The sequence below is a fragment of the Balaenoptera borealis genome (assembly GCF_965194805.1).
Source record: "Balaenoptera borealis genome assembly, chromosome: 2".
Classification (NCBI taxonomy): Eukaryota; Metazoa; Chordata; class Mammalia; order Artiodactyla; family Balaenopteridae; genus Balaenoptera; species Balaenoptera borealis.
The window spans coordinates 119,228,027-119,251,137 of NC_138867.1; the positions used below are offsets into that span (position 1 = coordinate 119,228,027).

The 23,111-nt window shown below is 49.3% G+C and overlaps 3 protein-coding genes across 3 annotated transcripts; 2 read left to right on the plus strand and 1 right to left on the minus strand.

The window, feature by feature from the left end:
• Window positions 1-67: 67 nt before the first annotated feature.
• IK (IK cytokine) lies at window positions 68-12,852 on the plus strand. The gene is made up of 20 exons (XM_082378659.1): window positions 68-215; window positions 776-842; window positions 2,804-2,896; window positions 3,629-3,688; window positions 4,513-4,680; window positions 4,860-4,974; window positions 5,445-5,515; window positions 5,608-5,654; window positions 6,546-6,709; window positions 8,801-8,909; window positions 9,257-9,296; window positions 9,458-9,671; window positions 9,922-9,940; window positions 10,409-10,487; window positions 10,747-10,827; window positions 11,085-11,142; window positions 11,975-12,063; window positions 12,266-12,374; window positions 12,550-12,584; window positions 12,669-12,852. Exons 1-20 carry the CDS (start codon window positions 200-202, stop codon window positions 12,694-12,696), a joined length of 1,662 nt encoding a protein of 553 aa, XP_082234785.1. The 5' UTR covers window positions 68-199; the 3' UTR covers window positions 12,697-12,852.
• A 1,729-nt stretch (window positions 12,853-14,581) lies between these two features.
• WDR55 (WD repeat domain 55) lies at window positions 14,582-20,188 on the plus strand. The gene is made up of 7 exons (XM_082378716.1): window positions 14,582-14,876; window positions 18,393-18,493; window positions 18,587-18,674; window positions 18,778-18,957; window positions 19,052-19,151; window positions 19,241-19,410; window positions 19,492-20,188. Exons 1-7 carry the CDS (start codon window positions 14,686-14,688, stop codon window positions 19,811-19,813), a joined length of 1,152 nt encoding a protein of 383 aa, XP_082234842.1. The 5' UTR covers window positions 14,582-14,685; the 3' UTR covers window positions 19,814-20,188.
• DND1 (DND microRNA-mediated repression inhibitor 1) lies at window positions 20,034-23,005 on the minus strand. Its single transcript, XM_082378681.1, is given in 5 exon segments — window positions 20,034-20,582; window positions 20,585-20,974; window positions 21,653-22,114; window positions 22,500-22,617; window positions 22,720-23,005. Coding segments are annotated over 5 exon segments (1,062 nt in total). The 5' UTR covers window positions 22,744-23,005; the 3' UTR covers window positions 20,034-20,514.
• Window positions 23,006-23,111: the final 106 nt, after the last annotated feature.

Below are 23,111 nucleotides of genomic sequence, written 5' to 3' on the forward strand. Positions count from 1 at the left end.
GGGCCAAGTTTAGCCAATGCCATAAAAGCATTGCAGGTCAACTCTTACTCGGATTTCTCCGCCCTCCGTTGCGGCGGAAAAGCTGGGGCACGAAAGGCACTGTGGGTGGACTTCTGAGGTGCATTGTGGGGAGTCGCCTGTTGTTGGCGTGTTGTTGTGGATCCTCGGTCGTTGCTGGGGTTGAAACACCGCGGACGAAATGCCGGAGCGAGATAGTAAGCCTCGGGTCATCTGCCCTTTCTTCCCCGCGGGACTCGGGACACTTGGCGCGTTATTTTGGCCTCAGAATTTAAGCCGGCTGTGTGCGCGAAGGTGGAGGGGGGCCGGGAGTGTGACGCTTGGAGCCTGGCGAAGCAGTTGGGCCCCGAGCGAGGCCGGGCAGCTCCAGGCTGTCCCTCAATCTTGTCCTTGCCCCAACCCACGACAGATGAGATTTATCTGTGAACCACCCCCAGCCCCCGTCACTTAATTTTCGGTTCCGTAAATTTATCTTTCGCGTAGTATCTTAGGTGTCATCTTCAAGAAGTCTTTGCTGATCCTCCAGCGCTGGTTTAGGGGCCCCCTCCTCTGAACTCGCATAGCTCCTTGTATTTTCCTGCTTCAGCACTTGTTACCCTGTATTGTCAATGTCGACGTTCTTGCCTTTCTTCCTCACTAGATTGTGAGCAACTCGACAGGAAAAGACATCTGTATTGTTCACTACTAGATCCCCAACTTTTGCACAAGACCTGACTCTAAAGAGATTGATTAAATTAACATCAATTCCTTTTCTTAGGCGAGCCGTTCTCCAACCCTTTGGCCCCAGATGGCCACGATGTGGACGATCCTCACTCCTTCCACCAGTGAGTGTTTTCATGTAGAACCATGGGAATGAGCTGGGTAATGAGTAAAGTGGTGGTGGTGGTGGTGAAAGAATTCTGAATGTCTTGTCAGCAAGGATGACCAAAAAATCATACCGCTTGCCTCTTTATCTTTGTGAACTTTAACTGGATCAGGTCAACTGCATAAGAATATTAGAGGGGAAATTATGGCAGGGAGAGTGCTAGTTTTTAAAATTGATGTTTAATTACACATTATATAGGAATTAATTCTTATAGAAAATTAAAACATCAGAATAAGGGTAATGTTGTCTTTGATAACATCCCCAGTTCCATCCCCTTTCTTAGAGGTAACCACCGTTACCTTCTTTACACTTATCTTTTTGTCCTACTCTTGTTAAATGCATTTGTATACACACATTCATATCTGAGTAAAATACATCATTGCTTTGTGAATTAAAATATTAAAATTAATCGGTGTTATATTGTCTTTATAACAACTTTGCCACCTGTGTTGGGTTTTTTTAGTAATTTATTTATTTTTGGCTGCATTGGGTCTTCGTTGCTGCGCGTGGGCTTTCTCTAGTTGTGGCGAGCGGCGGCTACTCTTCGTTGCAGTGCGCGGGCTTCTCATTGCGGTGGCTTCTCTTGTTGAGAAGCACGGGCTCAGTAGTTGTCGTGCATGGGCCTAGTTGCTCCATGGCATGTGGGATCTTCCCGGACAAGGGATCGAACCCATGTCACCTGCACTGACAGGCGGATTCTTAACCACTGAGCCACCAGGGAAGTCCCTGTCACTCATTCTTTTTTTCTAATTTTTAAAAAATTAATTTATTTTTGGCTGCATTGGGTCTTGGTTGCTGTGTGTGGGCTTTCTCTAGTTGCAGAGAGCAGGGGCTACTCTTCGTTGTGGTGCGTGGGCTTCTCATTGTGGTGGCTTCTCTTGTTGCACAGCATGGGCTCTAAGCGCGCGGGCTTTATTAGTTGTGGCATGCGGGCTCAGTAGTTGTGGCCAATGGGCTCCAGAGCACAGGCTCAGTAGTTGTGGCACACGGGCTTAGTTGCTGTGCAGCATGTGGGATCTTCCCGGCCCAGGGCTCGAACCCATGTCCCCTGCATTGGCAGGCGGATTCTTAACCACTGTGCCACCAGGGAAGTCCCAGCATCTCACTCATTCTTGATTTATCAAACTTCTTTTTTTTTTTTTTAAACTGAACTCTTTTTTTTTTTTTAATTATTATTTACTTATTTATTTATTTTTGGCTGTGTTGGGTCTCCGTTTCTGCGCGAGGGCTTTCTCCAGTTGCGGCAAGTGGGGGCCACTCTTCATCGCGGTGCGCGGGCCTCTCGCTATCGTGGCCTCTCTTGTTGCGGAGCACAGGCTCCAAACACGCAGGCTCAGTAGTTGTGGCTCACGGGCCTAGTTGCTCCGCGGCATGTGGGATCTTCCCAGACCAGGGCTCGGACCCGTGTCCCCTGCATCGGCAGGCAGATTCTCAACCACTGCGCCACCAGGGAAGCCCCCAAACTTTTTTTTTTTAGTAGCCGCGAGCAGTGGCTACTCTTTATTGCATTGCGCAGGATTCTCATTGCGGTGGCTTCTCTTGTTGCAGAGGACGGGCTCTAGGTGCGCGGGCTTCAGTAGTTGTGGCACAAGGGCTCAGTAGTTGTGGCTCACGGGCTCTAGAGCGCAGGCTCAGTAGTTGTGGCACACGGGCTTAGTTGCTCCGCGACATGTGGGATCTTCCCGGACCAGGGCTCAAACTCATGTTCCCTGCATTGGCAGGTGGATTCTTAACCACTGTGCCACCAGGGAAGTCCAATTTATCAAACTTTTTAATCGTTAACACTCTGATGCATTAAAAGTGGCATGTTCTTTGTTTTAATTTGTATTTCACTGATTTCTAGTAAAGTGAACCATATATTTTACATACTCCTTTTCCAATTCTTACTGGGTACTAATTTTTAAAATTTTCGCCCTCTAGATCAAAACTCACTAATGAAGACTTCAGGAAACTTCTCATGACCCCAAGGGCTGCACCTACTTCTGCACCACCCTCTAAGTCACGTCACCATGAGTAAGTTCTGGGGTGATCCAATCTGTTTCCCATCTCCTTCCTATGGAAAATTTATTGAACTAGATATCTTAGGAACTGGGAAGCTAGTTCTCTTTTGAGGTCCATGGTTCTGATTCTCTGCCTTTTGAGATTGAAGCTCCAGGAAAGACTGGGATGCTGTATGGGTCTCGTTTTTTTAAAAATATTTATTTATTTATTTGGCTGTGCTGGGTCTTATTTGTGGCACACGGGATCTTTTAGTTGCTGCATGCAGGATTTTTAGTTGTGGCGTGTGATCTCTTAGTTGCGGCATTTGGGATCTAGTTCCTTGACCAGGGATTGAACCTGGGCCCCCTGCATTGGGAGCATGGAGTCTTAGCCACTGGACCACCAGGGAAGTCCCATGGGGATCTCATTTTTTCTCAGAGTATATTCCATGGACCATTTGTACTAGAGTTGCTGCTGGTGCTTAAATAAGTAGATTTCTGGGTCCATTCCAGCCCCACTGACTCAGATTCTAGGGCAGATATTTGGGGATATATAATTTTAATAGTTCTTCAGGTGGTTGTGACGCTTTCTAAAGCTTGAGAACCACTCACCTACAAATACTGACATGGATCTCTGCCTGATTGAAACTGGTCACCTATTGCTTTGGTCAGTATTCTAAGCCTTTCTTCAGTCCTCATAGCTACTTCTTGGGGTTTCTGGGGCTGTGGCAATATTTCACAATCAGTGAATTTCTTTCTTTCCTAGGATGCCAAGGGAGTACAATGAGGATGAAGATCCAGCTGCACGAAGGAGAAAAAAGAAAAGGTAAAGGAAGGATGGAGGAGTGTTGGGTTTTATGGTGGATAGTGTTCAGGGAAAAGGAGTAGGGGCTAGTGATGAGGCAAGAGACTGAGGTTTTCCTTTCTCGTCTTGAGATTCTCTGCTTTCATAGTGGAGAGGAATGATATTTAGAATGGCTGTTTAGGGCTTTGGAGTCAGCTTGTGGTGTTTTAATCTTATCTTTACCAGTTTCTAGCTGGATGCCATGGGCATTTTGCTTAACCTCTCTAATCCTCAATATTCTCATGGGTAGAATCAAGATAGTGATAATAACTTTTATCAGGTTGTCATGAGGATCAACTGTGATAGTCCATGTAAACACTTAGTACCAGTGCCTGGCATATAGTAACCACCCAGTTAATTTTGGCTGCCGTCATTATCATTGTCATTGCTATTATTTATATGATACTAAGCTTCCAAGACCTGGTACTTTGCTTTTTTCTCTCTTCTTGAGGAGGACTGGCAAGGAATGACATATTTTCAGGTGAAATTTGGAACGTGATAAAAATTCAGAGACTTCCTGGTTGCCGTATGGAAAAGTCTCATACTTGTAGAGACTCGGTGATGTAGAGTTAGGTGACATCAAAGGATTCTGAAGTGACAGATGGAGTATACTATGGTGGCATTAGAACAGTGTATCTGTGAGCTGGAAGATGCTGTAGTTCTGCTTTTGAGGAATATCAAGAGGTGGCCAGCAGTTCTATGAGGACATATATGAGCTTTCAGCATAGAGAGTTGGGTGAAGGTGTAGGGAAACAGGCAGGAACAGTTCTGCTGAGCCTTACACATTTGCCTTTCCCTGGTCACAGTTATTATGCCAAACTTCGCCAACAAGAAATTGAGAGAGAAAGAGAACTAGCAGAGAAGTACCGGGACCGTGCCAAGGAACGGCGGGATGGAGTGAACAAAGATTATGAGGAAACTGAGCTGATCAGCACCACAGCTAACTACAGGGCTGTGGGCCCCACTGCTGAGGCGTGAGTACCGAGTGGGCCAGGGCATGGTTCCCTCAGCATTGCAAAGTCATACAATGGCAGTATGAGTTCTTCCTCACATTTTCCTTGCTCTGGAAAGCCATTTCCCCATGCCAAGCCATTTCAAGAGGCACTTGCCACCCACAAAGGATGGTTCTTATGTGGCCTCTTTCATTCTACAGGGACAAATCAGCTGCAGAGAAGAGAAGACAGTTGATCCAGGAGTCCAAATTTTTGGGTGGTGACATGGAACACACCCATTTGGTGAAAGGCTTGGATTTTGCTCTGCTTCAGAAGGTGAGCCTTGGTTGGTAGATGGAGAGTAATACTAGCATGCTGAATGCTCTTATAAGTGCCTTTTGGGGTGAGGAGGGAGACTGCTGTTAGTTCAGACCATGTAGAAGAACTAACGGTGCCCCCTCTGTAGGACTAATTGCTATTCATCCTTCAAGTCTCAGCCTCAGTTTTATCTTCTTGGGGAAACAAACCTTCCCTGATCACCTGGGTGTTGCTAAGTCTCCCCACTCCTCACCTCCCACTACCTGCACCCTTGCATAGCTCTTCTGTTTTACTTACAACAGTTATCACACTTTGTTGTTTATTTGTTTAATTTGTCTGTCTCTCTTTTTATAAGCTCCATTAGGGCAAGGACTATATTGTCTTGTTCAGTATTGAGTTCTTAGTTCCTGGCACAGTGTGGTATAATGGTGTTCAGTAAGGATATGTAAAGTGAATAAATGTCTAAACCTTAATTGCTTTCCTGTTAGGTACGAGCTGAAATTGCCAGCAAAGAGAAAGAGGAGGAAGAACTGATGGAAAAGCCCCAGAAGGAAACCAAGTAAGTATACATCAGGGAGAGCTTGAGAGTTTAGAAAGATGGGGCCAAAAGTAGGAACACATTTAGCAAAAATGTTCTTTTTGTCTTTTCAGGAAAGATGAGGATCCTGAAAATAAAATTGAATTTAAAACACGTTTGGGTGAGTACGGAATTTCCACACTAGTAGCTCTGCATTCCAGGGGAATTGTAAGGAATTTAGTGCTCTGGATGGAATATGCTTCCCCTTTCCCTCAACGTACTTTTATCTCTTTTTTGTCCCCAAACCAGCTAGTTCCCACAAAATACTGTAATAGAACTCAGATGTAGACTTAGTTATTTCATATATATTACTAATGTCCCCTCAGTTAGGTTGGAAGCTCTTTCAGATTTGGGCTTATCCATTAAGGGAGGTAGCATGGTTGATGATTAAAAACTCAGAATTCAGAAACCTGCATTTGAATCCTGTAATGAAGTCACACTAAGCATGTAATTTTGGGTGCAACCAACTTAACTTCTCAGCTCCTGTTTGTCCACTTGCAAAAACGGGGTTAACGTTCACCTCATGGGATTACTGGGACGAAGAGAAATAATACATGCAACGTGCCTATCACACTGAGTATATAGTAGAGCTATTTTTTCCCATCTTCATCAGTATTACCTTAAACTTCATCCTTCTTCCTCACAGGGCCTAATACAATGCTAGGCACATAGTGCCCTTGAGAAGGCAATGTAGGAAGGGTGGATAAGAGCTCAGGCTTTGGAGTTAAACGGCCGGAGTCCCGTTCTTTGTCCTGTCGCTTAGTAGCTATAGGACTTGGCAATAGTCATATGACTTAAGTGGTACTAAATCACTTATTTCTCAGCCTTAGTGTTCTTATCAGCTAAAAGGAGATAACAATGATCACCTCACAGGGCTGTTGTGAAGACTGAATGAAGCAAAGCATGCATAACACTTGGCATGGTGGCTGGCACAGAGTAACCACTTAGTAAACGGAGGCTGTTATTGTAGAAGTTTCTCACTGGCTACTTGCTGCTCTTTCTCTTTTTGTAGGCCGAAATGTTTACCGCATGCTCTTCAAGAGCAAAGCATATGAGCGGAATGAGCTGTTTCTTCCAGGCCGCATGGCCTATGTGGTAGACCTGGATGACGAGTATGCTGACACTGACATCCCCACTACTCTTATCCGCAGCAAAGCTGATTGCCCCACCATGGAGGTGAGTGACCCAGGCCCCGAGAGCCTGCTATGTGAGCCTCAAACCCGGGAATCAGCTTCACTTCTGCCCTGAGCCTCATCTACCACATTTAACCAAGTCCTGTCCACCTTTTAACCTCCTAAATCTCAGTTGAATCCATTCACTTTTCTCTATCTCCACCAATAACACAATAACATTCCAGTCTAAGCCATCGTCTCTTGGGACTTCCTTAGTGATCCAGTGGTTAAGACTCTGTACTTCCAGTGCAGGGAGCATGGGTTCGATTCCTGGTTGGGGAACTAAGATCCGACATCCTGTGCGGCATGGCCAAAAAAAAAAAAAAAAAAAAACCATCATCTCTTGCTGGAACTATTAAAAGGGGCTCCTAGTTGGTTTCCCCACTTCCACTCTGGTTCCCTTCCAATATTCTATTTATTTTTAGTATCGTTGAGATGTAATTCACATACCAAACAGTTCACCCCTTTAAAGTGTACAATTCAGTGGCTTTTAGTATTTTCATAGAATTGTACAAACGGCATCAGAATAAATTTTAAAACATTTTCATCACCACAAAAAGAAACCCTGTACTCTTTAGCCATTACCACTCCCCACATCTTTCTGTTCCCTTTTCCATTATCATTTTCACACATGGCCAAAGTGATCATTTAACAACATGACTTTTTCTCATCATGGTTTAAAAGCTTTTTTTTTTTTCTGCCTTCACTACTGTCTTTTTTTTTTTTTTAAGACAATTTTTTAGAGCAGTTTAAAGTTCACAGCAGGGCTTCCCTGGTGGCGCAGTAGTTAAGAATCCACCTGCCAATGCAGGAGACACGGGTTCGAGCCCTGGTCCGGGAAAATCCCACATGCCGCGGAGCAGCTAAGCCCGTGCGCCACAACTACTGAGCCTGCGCTCTCGACCCCACGAGCCACAACTACTGAAGCCCACGTGCCTAGAGCCCGTGCTCCGCAACAAGAGAAGCCACCACAAAGAGAAGCTCACGCACCGCGACGAAGAGTAGCCCCCACTTGCCACAACTAGAGAAAGCCTGCACACAGCAACAAAGACCCAGTGCAGCCAGAAGTAAATAAATTAATAAATAAATTTAAAAAAAGAGTTCACAGCAAAATTGAGAGGAAGGTACAGAGATTTCCCGTATGCGCCCTGCCCCCGGTTTAGAAGCTTTTGATGGTTTCTTTATTTTTAAAAAATATTTATTTATTTTAATTTTGGCTGCATCGGGTCTTAGTTTTGCGGGATCTTTGTTGCAGTGCACGGGCTCTATAGTTGTGGCTCACGTGCTCAGTAGTTGCGGCACAAGGGCTTAGTTGTTCCGCAGCATGTGGGATCTTACTTCCCTGACCAGGGATAGAACCCGTGTTCCCTGCATTAGAAGGTGGATTCTTAACCACTGGACCGCCAAGGAAGTCCCTTGATGGTTTCTTAGTGTTAGGAGAAAGACCAAAATCTTTTTTTTTTTTTAATTAATTAATTAATTTTTGGCTGCATTGGGTCTTCGTTGCTGAGCGCAGGCTTTCTCTAGTTGCGGTGAGCGGGGGCTACTCTTCGTTGTGGTGCCCTGGCTTCTCATTGCAGTGGCTTCTCTTGTTGCGGAGCACAGGCTCTAGGCGTGCGGGCTTCAGTAGTTGTGGCTCGCGGGCTCCAGGGCGCAGGCTCAGTAGTTGCGGCGCACGGGCTTAGCTGCTTCGCGGCATGTGGGATCTTCCCTGACCAGGGCTCGAACCCGTGTCCCCTGCATTGGCAGGCAGATTCTTAACCACTGCGCCACCAGGGAAGCCCAAGGCCAAAATCTGTATCATGGCTTGTGAGGCTCTGTAACTCCTGGCCTCTCCAGCCGTTTTCTACCATGCTTCCCAGTTTGTTCTCCAGTCATCCTGGCTTTCTTGAACGTACTAGATTCACTTATGACCCAGGCCTTTGTATGCTGTTTCATATGTCTGGAATATCCTTTTACAACACCTCCTTTCCCTGTCTTCACCTACTTAATTCTCACTTATCCTTTAATTTGTTAATTTGTTAAGTAAATGAATGAGTAAATGAAGAGAGTCCTGCTCAGTGGGATAACATTCTTGCTCCTTGGGGGTTTTCAGGCCCAGACGACACTGACCACAAATGACATTGTCATCAGCAAGCTCACCCAGATCCTTTCCTACCTGAGGCAGGGTACCCGCAACAAGAAGCTCAAAAAGAAAGATAAAGGTAATCTGGAGAGTTAGGGAGAGAAACCTTACCCCTGGAGGGGCATCTGAGATGGAACCAAAGTCTCCTGGAGCTTCCAGAACATTGGGAGGCTCCTGGGGACCAGAGAAAAATGGGAGCAGTGGAGCATTAGCAAGGGATGGTTACATCCAGGTTCTGTCTGCGTGACCCACCCAGGAAGCAGTGGTCAGTTTTGAGGCTTGAGGAGGGGGAGTATGGGGTAGCTTTTGTTGTCCCATCTTTTAAACAGAAGATGTTTAAAAGGGCATTGAGAACTGAAGAGCGTGGTGAGGCTGAGTGGGAAATAACTCAGGAGTGTCTTCCTCACTCCTCTCTTTATGTTACAGGGAAAATGGAAGAGAAGAAACCTCCTGAGGCTGACATGAAGTATGTATCCTAGCCCCTGCCCCCTGATCTAAGGGAGGAAGGGCCTCTGGGTTTCCTGTCTTTGGCATTTCGGGGAGGCCTTGGTGTGAGAATCTGGAGAAATGGCTGGGGGAAATGGAAGTTTGTGTGACTTTGTCATCTAGGGATCTCTGTTTTCCTAGTATATTTGAAGACATTGGGGATTATGTGCCCTCCACAACCAAGACACCTCGAGACAAGGAGCGGGAGAGATACCGGGAACGGGAGCGTGATCGGGAGAGAGACAGAGACCGTGACAGAGAGCGAGAACGCGATCGAGAGCGGGAGCGGGACCGAGAGAGAGAAGAAGAGAAGAAGAGGCACAGCTACTTTGAGAAGCCAAAAGTGGACGATGAGGTGAGATGTAGTCCCGGGCACTAGGTGGAGGAGCTGCCCATCTCTGTGGCTGCCCAGCCAGGTACAGAACCCCTCTGTTATATAGGTGGCTCATGGCTTCCACAGCAGCAACTGGGTCAATTAATCCAGGGTAGGAACCATCCTGGAAATGGGGGCAGGGGGTAGGGTAGGGAACTGATTCAAACTTGAGGGAGAGATGAGTGGGCATTCCTCCTGGTGACACTCACTTTAGTTTCTGTTTTCTTTCCAGCCCATGGATGTTGACAAAGGTGAGTTTTACCCATGGCATCTTGCATTGGCTCTGGCAGTGCTCCTTTCCTCTGGGCTGAGAGTCTGACCCAGAACTCAGAGTTGCCAAGGGTGGGACTGGGGGACTTCCTAGTTCTGGGTTCTCGGAAGATCCATGTCTTGCTTTATGGAATAGACAGAAGATGAGTCTGGAGTTCTGTCTGTCTTCCTGGGCAAGGGCAGGGCATATTTGCTCTGTTTGATATAATTCTCCCAGCTGTGGGGTTCTGAGGACGTGGGGCAGGTTGAGTGGACAGTATTCTGAGCACACTAGTGCATCTCAAGCAGAGTAGCTCATTTTGAATTGGAATTTTATTAAAACTTTGTTAGCTAAAGGGTTCTGTTGCTTAAAAAATGTTGTTGTGAAAGGCACAGGTGGGAAGTGTGTTGTGGGGAAGAGGTTGTAAGTTCCTTATTTCAAAGTCTGAACAGAGTTCTCTTTCACCCAGGACCCGGATCTGCCAAGGAGCTGATCAAGTCGATCAATGAAAAGTTTGCTGGATCTGCTGGCTGGGAAGGCACTGAATCATATCCTTTATTTCAGTGTGTTCATTCCAACTCCACCTGCCTCCCTGCTTCCCCACAACTTCCCCGCCCCCATCTTGCTCTTTCCCTTTTGTGCTGAATTTTGATAAGGCTGAAGTCATGACTTTCCCCTTTCTCAGAGGACTCATTCACGTTCATAGCCCTCTCCTTAGAGTTTTCATGTTGGAGCGTCTAGCCCTTGGCCCTTCCTGCTTGAAGTTTTTCTGCTATTGGTAGAATTATTTTCTTTAACATAGCATATGCTGAAGAAGCCAGAGGACAAGAAGCAGCTGGGTGATTTCTTTGGCATGTCCAACAGCTATGCTGAGTGCTACCCAGCCACGTATGTGAGACTCTGTTAAAGAAGGGAGGCTGGGGTGATTGCAGAACAAGGTCGCGGGGGAGGGGGAGTGAGATGGAAATGTGATTTGTTGGGACCCAGGGGTACGTCTTACTTGATAAAGTATTCTTTTAGGCTCTGAGTGGGAGGCCTAGGAGGGATGGTTGTTCCTAGGCATATAGCCTCTTAGTGGGTAGGTTTCTGCATGAACCATAGGAGTCTGGGTCTGCACCATCTCTTTAACTGTTGTTTCTCTTTAGGATGGATGACATGGCTGTGGACAGTGACGAGGAGGTGGATTATAGCAAGATGGACCAGGTGTGGAGCTGGAAGGATGGATGGGGACAGTTAATCTTTAGCGCATATCCCCTTCCCTCCTCCCAAATGATCTGTTTCATTTCCTGGGCCTCATCTTCCTTCAGCTGCAGCAATAGGAGCAGCAGCATTGTGGGGTCGTGGGCAGCTTAACTGTTTTAAAGCGTCTGTACAAAGTCAAATGAGATAGGGCCATAAATATATTTCTTTTTATTTTCTGTAAAGTGCCAGGCTTTGATTTCCATCCTAGGGCGTAAGCAGGCCTTTAGTGCACATGTAGAAAGGGAAGAAGCAATTACAGTTTTTAGAAAATAACTGGAAAACAAACAAACAAACTGAGTTTTATTATAGCCAGGATTGACATTTTCCTCTAAGCCTTAAAACAAAAACAAAAACACCAACAAACACTAACACCATTAAGGGTGAAGAAGTGTCATCTACTTTTCCTTGTTTTCTCTGTACTGCAATGCTTAATAGCATGGTTTAATTCTATCTTGGAGCCTTGCTTAACCCTGGCTCTGCCAGGTATTGGTTTTGTGACCAAGCCAACTTATTTTACTGCTTTTTCCTCAGTTTCCTCACTAGAAAAATGGAGAGATCTATAGTTCTCTCTTAATAGAGTTTTTGAGAGAATTAAATAAGATACATGTTTAGTGTTCAGAATGATGCCTGGCACATAGTAAGTACACAGTTAACATTTATTATTGTTTATTAGGGTAGGATTTATGAATGATAAAACCTGGGATTATGGGAGAGCCTGGCTTTCATCAAGGGCTAAAATTTCCTTTCCACTGACATCTCTTCCTTCCCCGCCCCCCATTCTGTCCTGCAACAGGGTAACAAGAAAGGCCCTTTAGGCCGCTGGGACTTTGATACCCAGGAGGAATACAGCGAGTATATGAACAACAAGGAGGCTTTGCCCAAGTGAGTCTTGGTACTAAATACAGCCAAGAGTGAGGAGAGGGATGGTGGTGGGGGTGGACTAGCCCACAGCAGGTTAGAGGGTGTAGTCTGGCTGAAACATTCTGAAATCGGTTCTCTGCTCACCGGGTCTCCTGGGAACACCTTGCTACTGCTATTCAACCTTGGATGCCTTCTTCCCTCAGCTGCCCTTTTTTTCCCTCAGGGCTGCATTTCAATATGGCATCAAGATGTCTGAAGGACGTAAAACCAGGCGCTTTAAGGAAACCAATGACAAAGCAGAGCTTGATCGCCAATGGAAAAAGATTAGTGCGGTAAGTGGGACTGGTTCTGGGTGGGAGGGCTACAGCTGGGAGGAGATACTGGCCCACAGATTCAGGAACAGGCAGGGGGTCGGAGAGCCATGGAAGTAGGAGAGAGGTCAGCCTTGGGTCTCAGGTGAGCTTAGACTGGCAGCATAACCATCAACTATAACTGTTCTTTTTGCAGATCATTGAGAAGAGGAAGAAGATGGAAGCCGATGGGTGAGCAGCATTATTCTTCCTCTGTGAGACTGGTGAGAATTGCTTAGCATATTGATCTTATGCTCATTTCTCTTTCTATTGCAGGGTTGAAGTGAAAAGACCAAAATACTAATCTCTGGTTCCAGCCCCAAGAATAATCTCCACAAGGATGTGCTCTCCACTGCTCGCTTTCTACAATTCCAAAAATGTTGCACGATGTTTTTTTTTTTGAATGTATATAAAATTTCATTGTATAATCTTTTGGTTCCATTAAAATTGGTTAACCTGCTGTCTTATCTTCTCTATGTTGAGGGCCCAGATGCACCAAGAGGGCTACTAATTCCATATACATGTGATTGTATAAAAATCACATGGAGAAAGTCAGCTCAGTCCTTTCCTGAGCTGTGGCTCTAGATTCCTAAGCAGGATATATACTAGCCAGGGTGCCCAGTGGAGGAGGGAAGAATGACCCTCACTGTCAGGCAAGAGGTGTACAGAGAAACATAAGGATGATTGGTCTTAAATATCAGACTCATCTGGGCCCATCCGGGGACCTAGTCTTAGGGCAGAGGTTCCCTGGGAATTAGGGTCAGCCCAGTGGGCTACCAGTCTGATCCCAAGGTTGTGCAGGACTGGGCTCTAGGTAAAGGCACCTGATGAGAAACACTCCTGGGAACAAAAACCCTTCACAAATTTATGCCCTTCTGGGATCTTTAGTAATTCCAAGCACAAATCACTGCTTACCTGGTTGAAGGGGAAGTGCCTTGGAGAATCCCTGTCCTAGACCAGAAGAGTTTAGTGCCCTTCAACACACTGAAAGTTTGCCAAGGCCCAGGGTGGGATCCCTGGCCTCCAAATCACTCCATCCTCACCCTTTTCCTCTTGGCTCATTGCCAGCACTTTGGTCTGGTACTCATCAGCAAAGGTCACCAGTTCTTTCTGGCTGGATCCATAGCTGCCACTGCCTGCCCTGAGCTAAGACCTGTGGGCTTACAAGATCCAAGAAAAGCTAGATGGCTACTTTAGCCATTGCCTTTGGTTACTTTCACCTTGACAGGGCAAGAGCTTTTTGAGGAAGCCAGCTTTATGCATGGCGCCTAGGAGGCTGAAATTGGGCACTGTCTGCAATAGCACCTAGAATGGCTAATTTCAGACAGTAAGTGACACCCTGATGTCATGGCTGTAGGCAGCAGTCACAATTACGAAAAAGGTCACAGAGACCCACTTGGCTCAGATGAAGGTACCTAGAGGGTCACTAAGATCGAGACCTTCTGGGGGTTGACTGCCAGTTTAAAATAAGTTTCTGCAAGTACCACCAAGCCTTGTGAAAGTAACCAAGATCCAGACAGGAACACATGCTCCTCCTTATCTGCCCCACCATACACAGTGCTCTCATCTTTGTGGAACCTTTGGTAACCGGAATGTCCAGAACGTCAACTGTTGTGCCCATTTTTCCTTTTCAGCAACTCCTTGCCAGCTCTCAGCACTGCTGGCCCAGTCCCGCTGAGGGTCTGCAGCCAAATGGTAGGAACGGGCGGGGCGCTGTTGCTTTGGCCACGAGGATGTTCAGCATGGAGGGCTGCAGCTTAAGTGTGTGCGCGGACTGCCTGCTGTCTACGACCTCCGCAGGTCAAATTCTCGCGGCGTGGGCTTTTGTCGCTTATTGACCAAACTGGCTGTCGCTTGTCTTGGTCTTTCACCAAACCATGAACGACTGGCGTCCCGCTCTTCTCTCCCGAAGGCAGGCAGTCATCCTTTACTGATCGCGGGAGACACTACCAAACTGTCAGCACCGCTCAGGAAAAGGGGAAAGGACTTAAACGCAGTTCCCGACTTTACGTAAAGTCACCAAGAAGGGGACTGATGGTTGCGCCGTCTATCTGACACAGGAACCTCCTCCGCTGCAACACTGGGAAGTAGCGGGATTAGGAGGCCGGGCTCCTCGGGTCGGTCCCTCCCACCAGCTGAGTCAGGCCCCGCCTTCTCCGGGTTTCGGAGAACGCCTTGACGCCACTTCCTGCCTGGCCCCCTACCCCGGAAGCGGTGCCCTGGGCCACTCCCGACGAGTGACTGGTGCTTCGGTTCACCTACCAATTGCTGCGCGGCTCGGCTCCTCTGCTTCATGGACCGCACGTGTGAGGAGAGGCCCGCGGAGGATGAGAGAGACGAGGAGGACCCCGACTCCACGGAAGCCCCAGCCCGGATCCGGGACACTCCGGAAGATATCGTGCTGGAGGCTCCGGCCAGTGGACTGGCGTTCCATCCGGCCCGCGATATCCTGGCGGCTGGGGACGTGGACGGGGACGTGTTCGTGTAAGTGCGGGGCAGAGATGGGGGCGTGGTGAGCGTGGTGGGTGTGGGGCTGCTCGGTCTGGAAGCTCCGCAGCGATGGAGCTGGGATGAGGAGAGAAAGTTACAGGGAGACTAAGTTTACAAGCCTCAGTCTTGTCCAATTCGTTTAATAACGTTAATTCGTCTTTAAGCAAGTTACCACACAAATCTATTGAAAGAACTGAGAGACAAAGTGGCTGGAAAGTCGTGACGGAGCCCGGACATGCTGCAGGCGTTGAGGACACTGTTATTTCCCACCGAAATATTGTATTGATCCTGAAACAGGACCAACGGGGCCCCCTGCTTTCGCTTCTTGCCCACTTTAATTGATCTTTCAAAAACACAAATCCAACCACCTCACTTCCTTGATTAAAACCCTTCAATAGTTTACCTTTGCTTTTAGAATTAAGTTGAAATTCCTTATTCCGGCTTTCAGGGCCTTGACCATCTGGCCCTTGCTCACTTTTATTTTTTGTTTTCTGTGCTTATTCATCGTTACCTTTTTAATGTACCTTGAAGCCTCAGCTCCTTTGCACATGTTATTCCTTCTTCCTGGAATTTCCCTCACTTGCACCTATTGTCCCAGAGTTCCCAGCATCTCTTCACTCTTCAAACATGTCTCAGACTAAATTAGATTACCTGTTAGATGCTGCCTTGGCACCAGATACCTTTTCCTCATAAACTAAATAATGGTGTGTAATCATACATCCGTTTGCATAATTATTTGAACACTGTCTCCTCCGCTAAAAAAATGTTTTTTAAACTTTTTTGACCTCGCCCCACAGTAAAAATAGCTTTTATATTATGTGTGAGGCACTCTAATATTTTCTGATTTATTTTATTCTGTCGTTATTGCGAGCACACACAGAAAATGCTGATTGCAGCTCAGTAATGGGTCATGACTAGCGTTTGAAAAACAACGTTCTGGAGTGTAATCTGTAGTCTCTTTAGTTCTCCATTTTATCTCCTGCTTCTAGCCCAGGGTTAGTGCTCAATACACGTTTGATTTTGAATAAAAGATGTAGGCTGGAAGCAGTGAAAAGCCATTGAAGGCCTTAACCAGGAGAGTTGTGCTATCAGATTTACTTAATGAATTTAAACCCCAAATCCCTCATTAGCTGCAATGGCCTTGGGCAAGTTAATTTCTGATTTTCATCTTTGAAAATGGGAACAGTAGAGAATTCTCTGGTGGTCCCATGGTTAGGACTCCGTGCTTTCACTGCCAGGGCCCCAGGAACTAAGATCCCGCAAGCCCTGTGGCTCCGAGGAAGGAGGGAGGGATGGAGGGAAAAAAGGAAGGAAGGGAGGGAGGGAGGGAGAAAGGGAGAGAGAGAAAAAAAAGAGAAAGAGAGGGAGAGGGGGCTTCCTGGTGGTGCAGTGGTTAAGAATCCGCCTGCCAATGCAGGAGACACGGGTTCGAGCCCTGGCCCAGGAAGATCCCACATGCCACTGAGCAACTAAGCCCATGCGCCACAACTACTGAGCCTGAGCTCTAGAGCTGGAGTAACTAAGCCCATGCGCCACAACTACTGAGCCTGCGCTCTAGAGCCGGAGCAGCTAAGCCCGTGCGCCACAACTACTGAAGCCCACGTGCCTAGAGCCCGTGCTCCCCAACAATAGAAGGCACCGCAATGAGAAGCCCGCACACCGCACCGAAGAATAGCCCCTGCTTGCCGCAGCTAGAGAAAGCCGCGCACAGCAACAAAGACCCAACACAGCCAAAGATAAATAAAATAAATAAGTTTATATAAAAAAAAAAAGGGAGGGAGGGAGAGAGAGAGAGAGAGAAAGGCAGGCAGGCAGGCAGGGAAGGCAAGGCGGGAAGGAAGGACGAAAGAAAATGGGAACAATAATACATACCTTGCAGAGAGGTTTACTACTTTTATCCATGTTTACAGTGCCAGATACTTGGGAGTCACCCTGGACTTTTCTTCACACACCCCCCTGGCTTCTGTTTGTCTCCTCTTCTCTACCCTCAGCCACTGCCTTCTGGAGGCCTCAAACTTCTCCCATGACCATTCCAGAGAGGTTCCTTTTTTCCCAAAGGATTCAATTCAGACTTCTGCTTGGCCTACATGGTTGTCTCAAAACTAGTCCAGCCCATCTTTCCAGATTCAGCTATACTCCGTCTGCCCACTTGAACTCTCCTCATTCCTCGTGTCTGCCCTGGGAGAGACATCAGCATCTGCCTCCAATATCTGCCCTTTGTTCTCTGCCAGGTGACCTACTTATTCTTCATGATCCAACTCACATGTCATCACCTTAGTTAGCTTTCCAGGGCTCTCTTCCCTTCCAAAGTATTCATTCAATCTGTGTTTATTAAGCAGCTTTTTCATGCTAGGCACTGGGACAGAGCAAACAATAAGTAGACCCAGTTCTGCCTGCCTGGAACTCACTAGCAAGCAAGCACTTATTCATTCAACGCTTTTTGAAGATCTGCTGAGGCAGGCACTAGGGATAATCTCTGACAGGTACTTGTCTCAAAGCTGAGCTTACAGGCTGGTGCCTCTCTGCTCTACCTCCCTTTTCATCCTTCCGCCCCACGTGTTCACGGTGTGCCGTAATTTTTTTTTTTTTTTTTTTTGGCTGCGTTGGGTCTTCGTTGCTGCACGCGGGCTTTTCTCTGGTTGCGGCGAGCAGGGGCTAGTCTTCGTTGTGGTGCGCAGGCTTCTCATTGCGGTGGCTTTTCTTGTTGGGAGCATGGGCTCTAGGCGCGTGGGCTTCAGTAGTTGTGGCACACAGGCTCAGTAGTTGTGGCTCGCAGGCTCAAGAGCACAGGCTCAGTAGCTGTGGCGCACGGGCTTAGTTGTTCTGCAGCATGTGGGATCTTCCCAGACCAGGGCTCGAACCCATGTCTCCTGCATTGGCAGGCGGATTCTTAACCACTGTGCCACCAGGGAAGCCCAATGTGCCGTAATTAACTGTGGCTTTCTTTAGCTGCTGTAGACCTGGAGTGTAATATCCCTGTCTTACTAATCTTTACATTTCCAACTTCTGGGCTGTTCTGTCATTTTTGGACCTCCAGAGTGATACAGACCTAATCTTTCCCCAGGTTAGGGCTTTCAAAGATGATGAAGAGGGGTGGGGTGAGGTCACAAAAATGTACATTGAATGAAAAAAGGACCTCACATTTGAAGCTCATTGAAGATGGGAAAATGGGGGACTTCCCTCGTGGTCCAGTGGGTAAGACTCCACGGTCCCAATGCAGGGGGCCCAGGTTCAATCCCTAGTCGGGGAACTAGATTCCGCATGCATGCTGCAACGAAGATCCTGCGTGCTGCAACTAAGACCCGGCACAGCCAAAATAAATAAACAAATATTAAAGAAAATAATAATATAAATACCTATTCATTTAAAAAAAAAGAAAATGGGATGGTAAGCTCCTTGGGCTTGGAGGTGTGCAAGCAGGAACTCCTAGGTAGGTGGAAGTTTGGCTAGTTGGTCTCTGTACTCCCAGGTGAGGTCTAGAATCATTCACTCTTCTTCCATTCTCCCCAGCTTTTCCTACTCCTGCCAAGAGGGAGAAACCAAGGAGCACTGGTCCTCAGGTCACCACCTCAAGTCCTGCCGAGCCATTGTCTTCTCTGAAGATGGGCAGAGTGAGTATTAGGAAAGGCAGCCACCAGTGTGGTGGTGGGAAGGGAGCAATGAACAACACCATGACCTGGGCATTTCCCCCTCCCTCCCCACAGAACTTGTTACTGTCTCCAAGGACAAAGCCATCCATTTTCTAGATGTGGAGCTGGGACGACTGGAAAGACGCATTTCCAAGGCTCACGGGTAAGGGGAAGCCAACTGTGTGTTGAGATAAAGGGTAAAGATTGATTGGTACATCCCTACTGGGACAAAGGTGCTCAAAGAAGTTCTGTATCTGTGTCTCTAGTGTCCCCATCAACAGCCTGCTGCTGGTGGATGAGAATGTTCTGGCCACTGGGGATGACACAGGTGGCATCCGCCTCTGGGACCAGCGGAAGGAGGGTCCCTTAATGGATATGCGGCAGCATGAGGAGTACATTGCTGACATGGCTCTGGACCCAGCCAAGAAGCTGCTGCTGACAGCCAGGTACAGCCTCAAAGCTGCATCCCCTCCCTTCCGTGTTAAATGTTTCCCTCGGTGGGTACCTCCAGCCAAGCCTGCTGCTTTGCTCTCTCTACAGCGGAGATGGCTGCCTTGGTGTCTTCAACATCAGACGACGCCGGTTCGAGTTGCTCTCCGAGCCTCAGTCTGGAGACCTGACCTCTGTTACACTTATGAAAGTACAGCTGGGTGCGGCGGGATGGGGGTGTGCGATAGGGACTTGGTTTGATGTGGCTCCACAAACATGGTTTGCCCTGTTTCCCTGCAGTGTGGGAAGAAGGTGGCCTGTGGCTCCAGTGAAGGTACCATCTACCTCTTCAACTGGGATGGCTTTGGGGCCACAAGTGACCGCTTTGCCCTGAGAGCGGAGTCCATTGACTGCATGGTTCCAGTCACTGAGAGTCTGCTGTGTACCGGCTCCACTGATGGAGTCATCAGGTGAGAGGAGGCGGATGGCCCTCCAGTCACAGGAAGGGCAGACCTAACTGGCCCATACCGAACGCTTTTCTTTCTGTCCAGGGCTGTCAACATCCTGCCAAACCGAGTGGTGGGCAGTGTGGGCCAGCATGCCGGGGAACCTGTGGAGAAGCTAGCCCTCTCCCACTGCGGCCGCTTCCTGGCCAGCAGTGGCCATGACCAGCGCCTCAAGTTTTGGGACATGGCCCAGCTGCGGGCTTTGGTGGTGGATGACTACCGCCGGCGCAAGAAAAAGGGAGGGCCACTACGGGCGCTGAGCAGCAAGGCCTGGAGCACCGATGACTTCTTTGCAGGACTGAGGGAGGAGGGAGAGGACGCCACAGCTCAGGAGGAAGAGGAGGAAAGTGAGGATGACAGTGACTGAGGGAATGAGCTGAATCTCAGGATGGGTTCTCAGTGGACAAGAGTCTTGCTTTCTGGGCTGGATCCCTAGAGAGGCTGGGAACTTAAAGTATCCTATTGTGCACAAGAAGATGCTCAGGATCGGCACACTGATGTGGGGAAGTACTTGCCCTGTCGCAGCTGCTCACTCCACCAGTGTAAGACAAGCCCACAGCTGGAGCAAGACGGCACGGACACAGGTGTATACCAACCAGGGGTTTAATATAAATACAACCAGCATAGAAAAACTCAAAACTACACATACACCAAAACCAGAATGCCAAGTGGTGGGGGCAAAGGCAGATTTCTGACCCTTTGGCTCAGCCAGCCCCCAAATAAAAACACCAACAAAGACAAATCAAGAAAATAAGAAGCAAAGATTCATGCTAAGCTGTGGGAGGAGAGAGGGGTGTGTGTGCGAGTGTGTGTCAGAGAACAACCCTGGGGTCAGGTTAAACCCCAGGCTGGGAGGGGGAAGGGAAGCTCCCTCACCACAACTTAGCCAAACTTGAGCTGCCAGGAGGTGCTGTGGGCCCTGCCCCAGCTGGGAGGCTGTGTCAGGCCTAGGGCAGTGCCCATGCTCCTCCCCTTCTTGGGATCAGATAGCAGCTGCCCAGGCCTGCTGGGCCAGGGACTGACACAGGCTCCGCCTACTCATTCAGGCTGCCTGGGGAGAGGATTAGGTCACTGCTGAACCATGGTACCTCCTGCCTCAGCCCCAGCAGACCGCAGGAGGCTGGCCCCAGACTCAGTGCCTCCAGCAGCCGTGCAGACACAGCATCCTTGGCCACCTCATGCCCATCCTGCCCACTGGGGGCCAGCACAACCCAGATGAGGCCACTGAAGGGCACTGGATGCCCAGGGATCACCACCTGGTACCAGAATCGGTGCCAGCCAGCAGAGCCTGTGCCCAAACACTTGGTGAGGAACAATGGGCTGCCCAACTTCATCCGTTGGCACAGCAGCTGCAGGGCAGCCCGAGCCCCTTGGAACTCCAGCCCCTTGTCCCTGGCCAGGGCTACTTGGCTGCCCTCTGGCTGTAGGCACTGTAGAGAGGGATCCGTGAGCTGCTGGCGGAGTCGCTGCTTCAGGTCTGGCTTAAGCCACTCCACAGCCACCTGTTCTCCACAGAGGCGTGACTGCCCTGCAGGAAAAAGGCAGAGACAGGGCGGGGTCTAAGCCCTGGGCCCAAGCCCCCAGACCGGAGTCCTCTGGAGTCACACAAGCCTGTTTAATTTGTAGCCTCCCCATTTCCTGGTGTGACCCCAGGCAAGTTAAATAACTTCTCTAGGCTTCTTTGTGTTTACTTACAAAGGGAGTGCAATAACTGCTACCTTCTAAGTTTCCTTGGAGTACTGGTTGATTGCAGGCTTTGTCTACCTCATAACCATCAGAATAGCTAATCTTTACCATGAATACTTGCCAAGAACTACAGAATGTGCTAAATGCTGCTTAATTCTCAGTTTCAGGAAGCAGGTTCTACAATGGATAAAAGGTAGGCTCATTTGGATTGCCTTGGGCAAGTCAATTTTTCTTAAAACAGTCTATCTAAAGAGGGACAACGTTCTATGTTTCACTGCAATGTGGAGTTTTAAGTCAGGAGATAGTGCATGTGAAGTGTGAAGTTTAGGTGAGTGGTAGCTGGTAGAACCGGTGGAAATTTAAAAACGTGAGGTCAGTCTGTTTCAAACTCAAGTGTGTTTGACCCTAAGGTCTCGCGACTTTAACCCGCTATGCTGATCTACGCTGACGTGTTGAGGTAAAGTGCCGGGCAGAACGCGTTTAGCCCCAACCAGCGGCCCCTCGCAGTCTCCACCCCTACCTTCCACCAGGGCCTTTTTGGCCATGGCTGCGGCGCGGTGCGAGCTGAACTTGAGCAATGCGATCTGCGCGGGCGCCGGCCCGGGGCTGGGCAGCAGCAGCGCCTCCTGCAGGCCGGGACCCAGCGGCTGCAGCGCGAGCAGCAGCGCGCGGCGGCTCAGGCCCGGCGGCAACCCGTCCACACTCAGCTCGCACTTCTCGGTGCTGCGGCACACGAGCAGCGGGCAGGACGGCCGCAGCGGGTGGTTGTGCAGCGTGGCGATGGCGGCCTGGGCGCCGCGTCGCGAGCTGTAGCGGGCGTAAGCGAAGCCGCGGTTCAGGCCGCTGAAGGTCATCATCAGGCGGAACTCGTAGAGGCGGCCCACGCGCTGGAACAGTGGGATCAGCTGGTGCTCGTACACGTCCTGGGGCAGCCGCCCGATAAACACTTCTGACCCGGCCGGCGGCGGGCTGCCCACCCATCCTGGGGGAAGGCGGGGGGAGGGGCACCGTCATCCACCCGGATGGTTCCGGGGTCGAGGTTCAGGGACCGAGCGCAGGAGGGAGTATGTGTGCACACGTCTGTGAAATGGTTACAACACCCGTACGCCCCGGGTCGTTGGCATAACTGGGTGACTGAGCTACCAACGGGGCTGGCACCTTAAGACTGGCTCCCTTCCTCGAGGGGGCGGGTGGGTGGGAAGCCACAGACAATGAGTTTTATCAGCCGGGGGGGCGGGTAACGGGGTAGTTAAAAGTTTCTGACTGTGGCGCCTCGGCGTAGGCCCCTCCCTCCCCCGAACGCGGCGGCTCGGGGCCGTCGAGGCTGCCCTAGCCCTCCCGTAGGCGTAGGGCTGGGACTACCGTACCTGGGGGTGGCCCGCCATACTTCCTCTGCCCGTTCACCTGCACCAGGCGGATGCCCGTCTCCCTGACCCACGCCTCCAGCGCCGCCTTGTTCTCTGGATTCACCCTCTCACACCACAGCTGAGGGGAAAAGGGCAGGTTGGAATGCCGTATCGCTGCGTCCACCCCCACCTCGCCTGTGATGTCCAGGGCTCACCGACCCCCTGGTAGGCAAACACTTACCTCACACTCCCGCTTGGACTGCATTGCTCTCCCGCTGGCTCGCTCATACCCCCTTTATAACCTCCTCCCTATCTGCCCATCTGGAAGCTTCCCTACTCCTCCACCCCCCAAGCTCTCATTGGCTCTGAGCACGACCCCGCCCACCAAGGGGGTGGGGGTATCCGCCGCACGTGCGCCGCGGGAACCTCAGACCCTCAGGTGAAAGCTAGAGACCCTAGTGGGTGGGTCTGCGGGCAGCCCCACCTCCTAAAAAACGGCTCGCAAACCGGCAGGACTGAGGCTGGAAGCGAGAACGTCGGCGGCGCCCTTCCCCTGCGGAATAGCCCGTGGGAGCTACTGTAAGTGTCTCTCCCCATTTTCCACCGCTGAAGTGGTCGCAGTGGGAGGCCCAG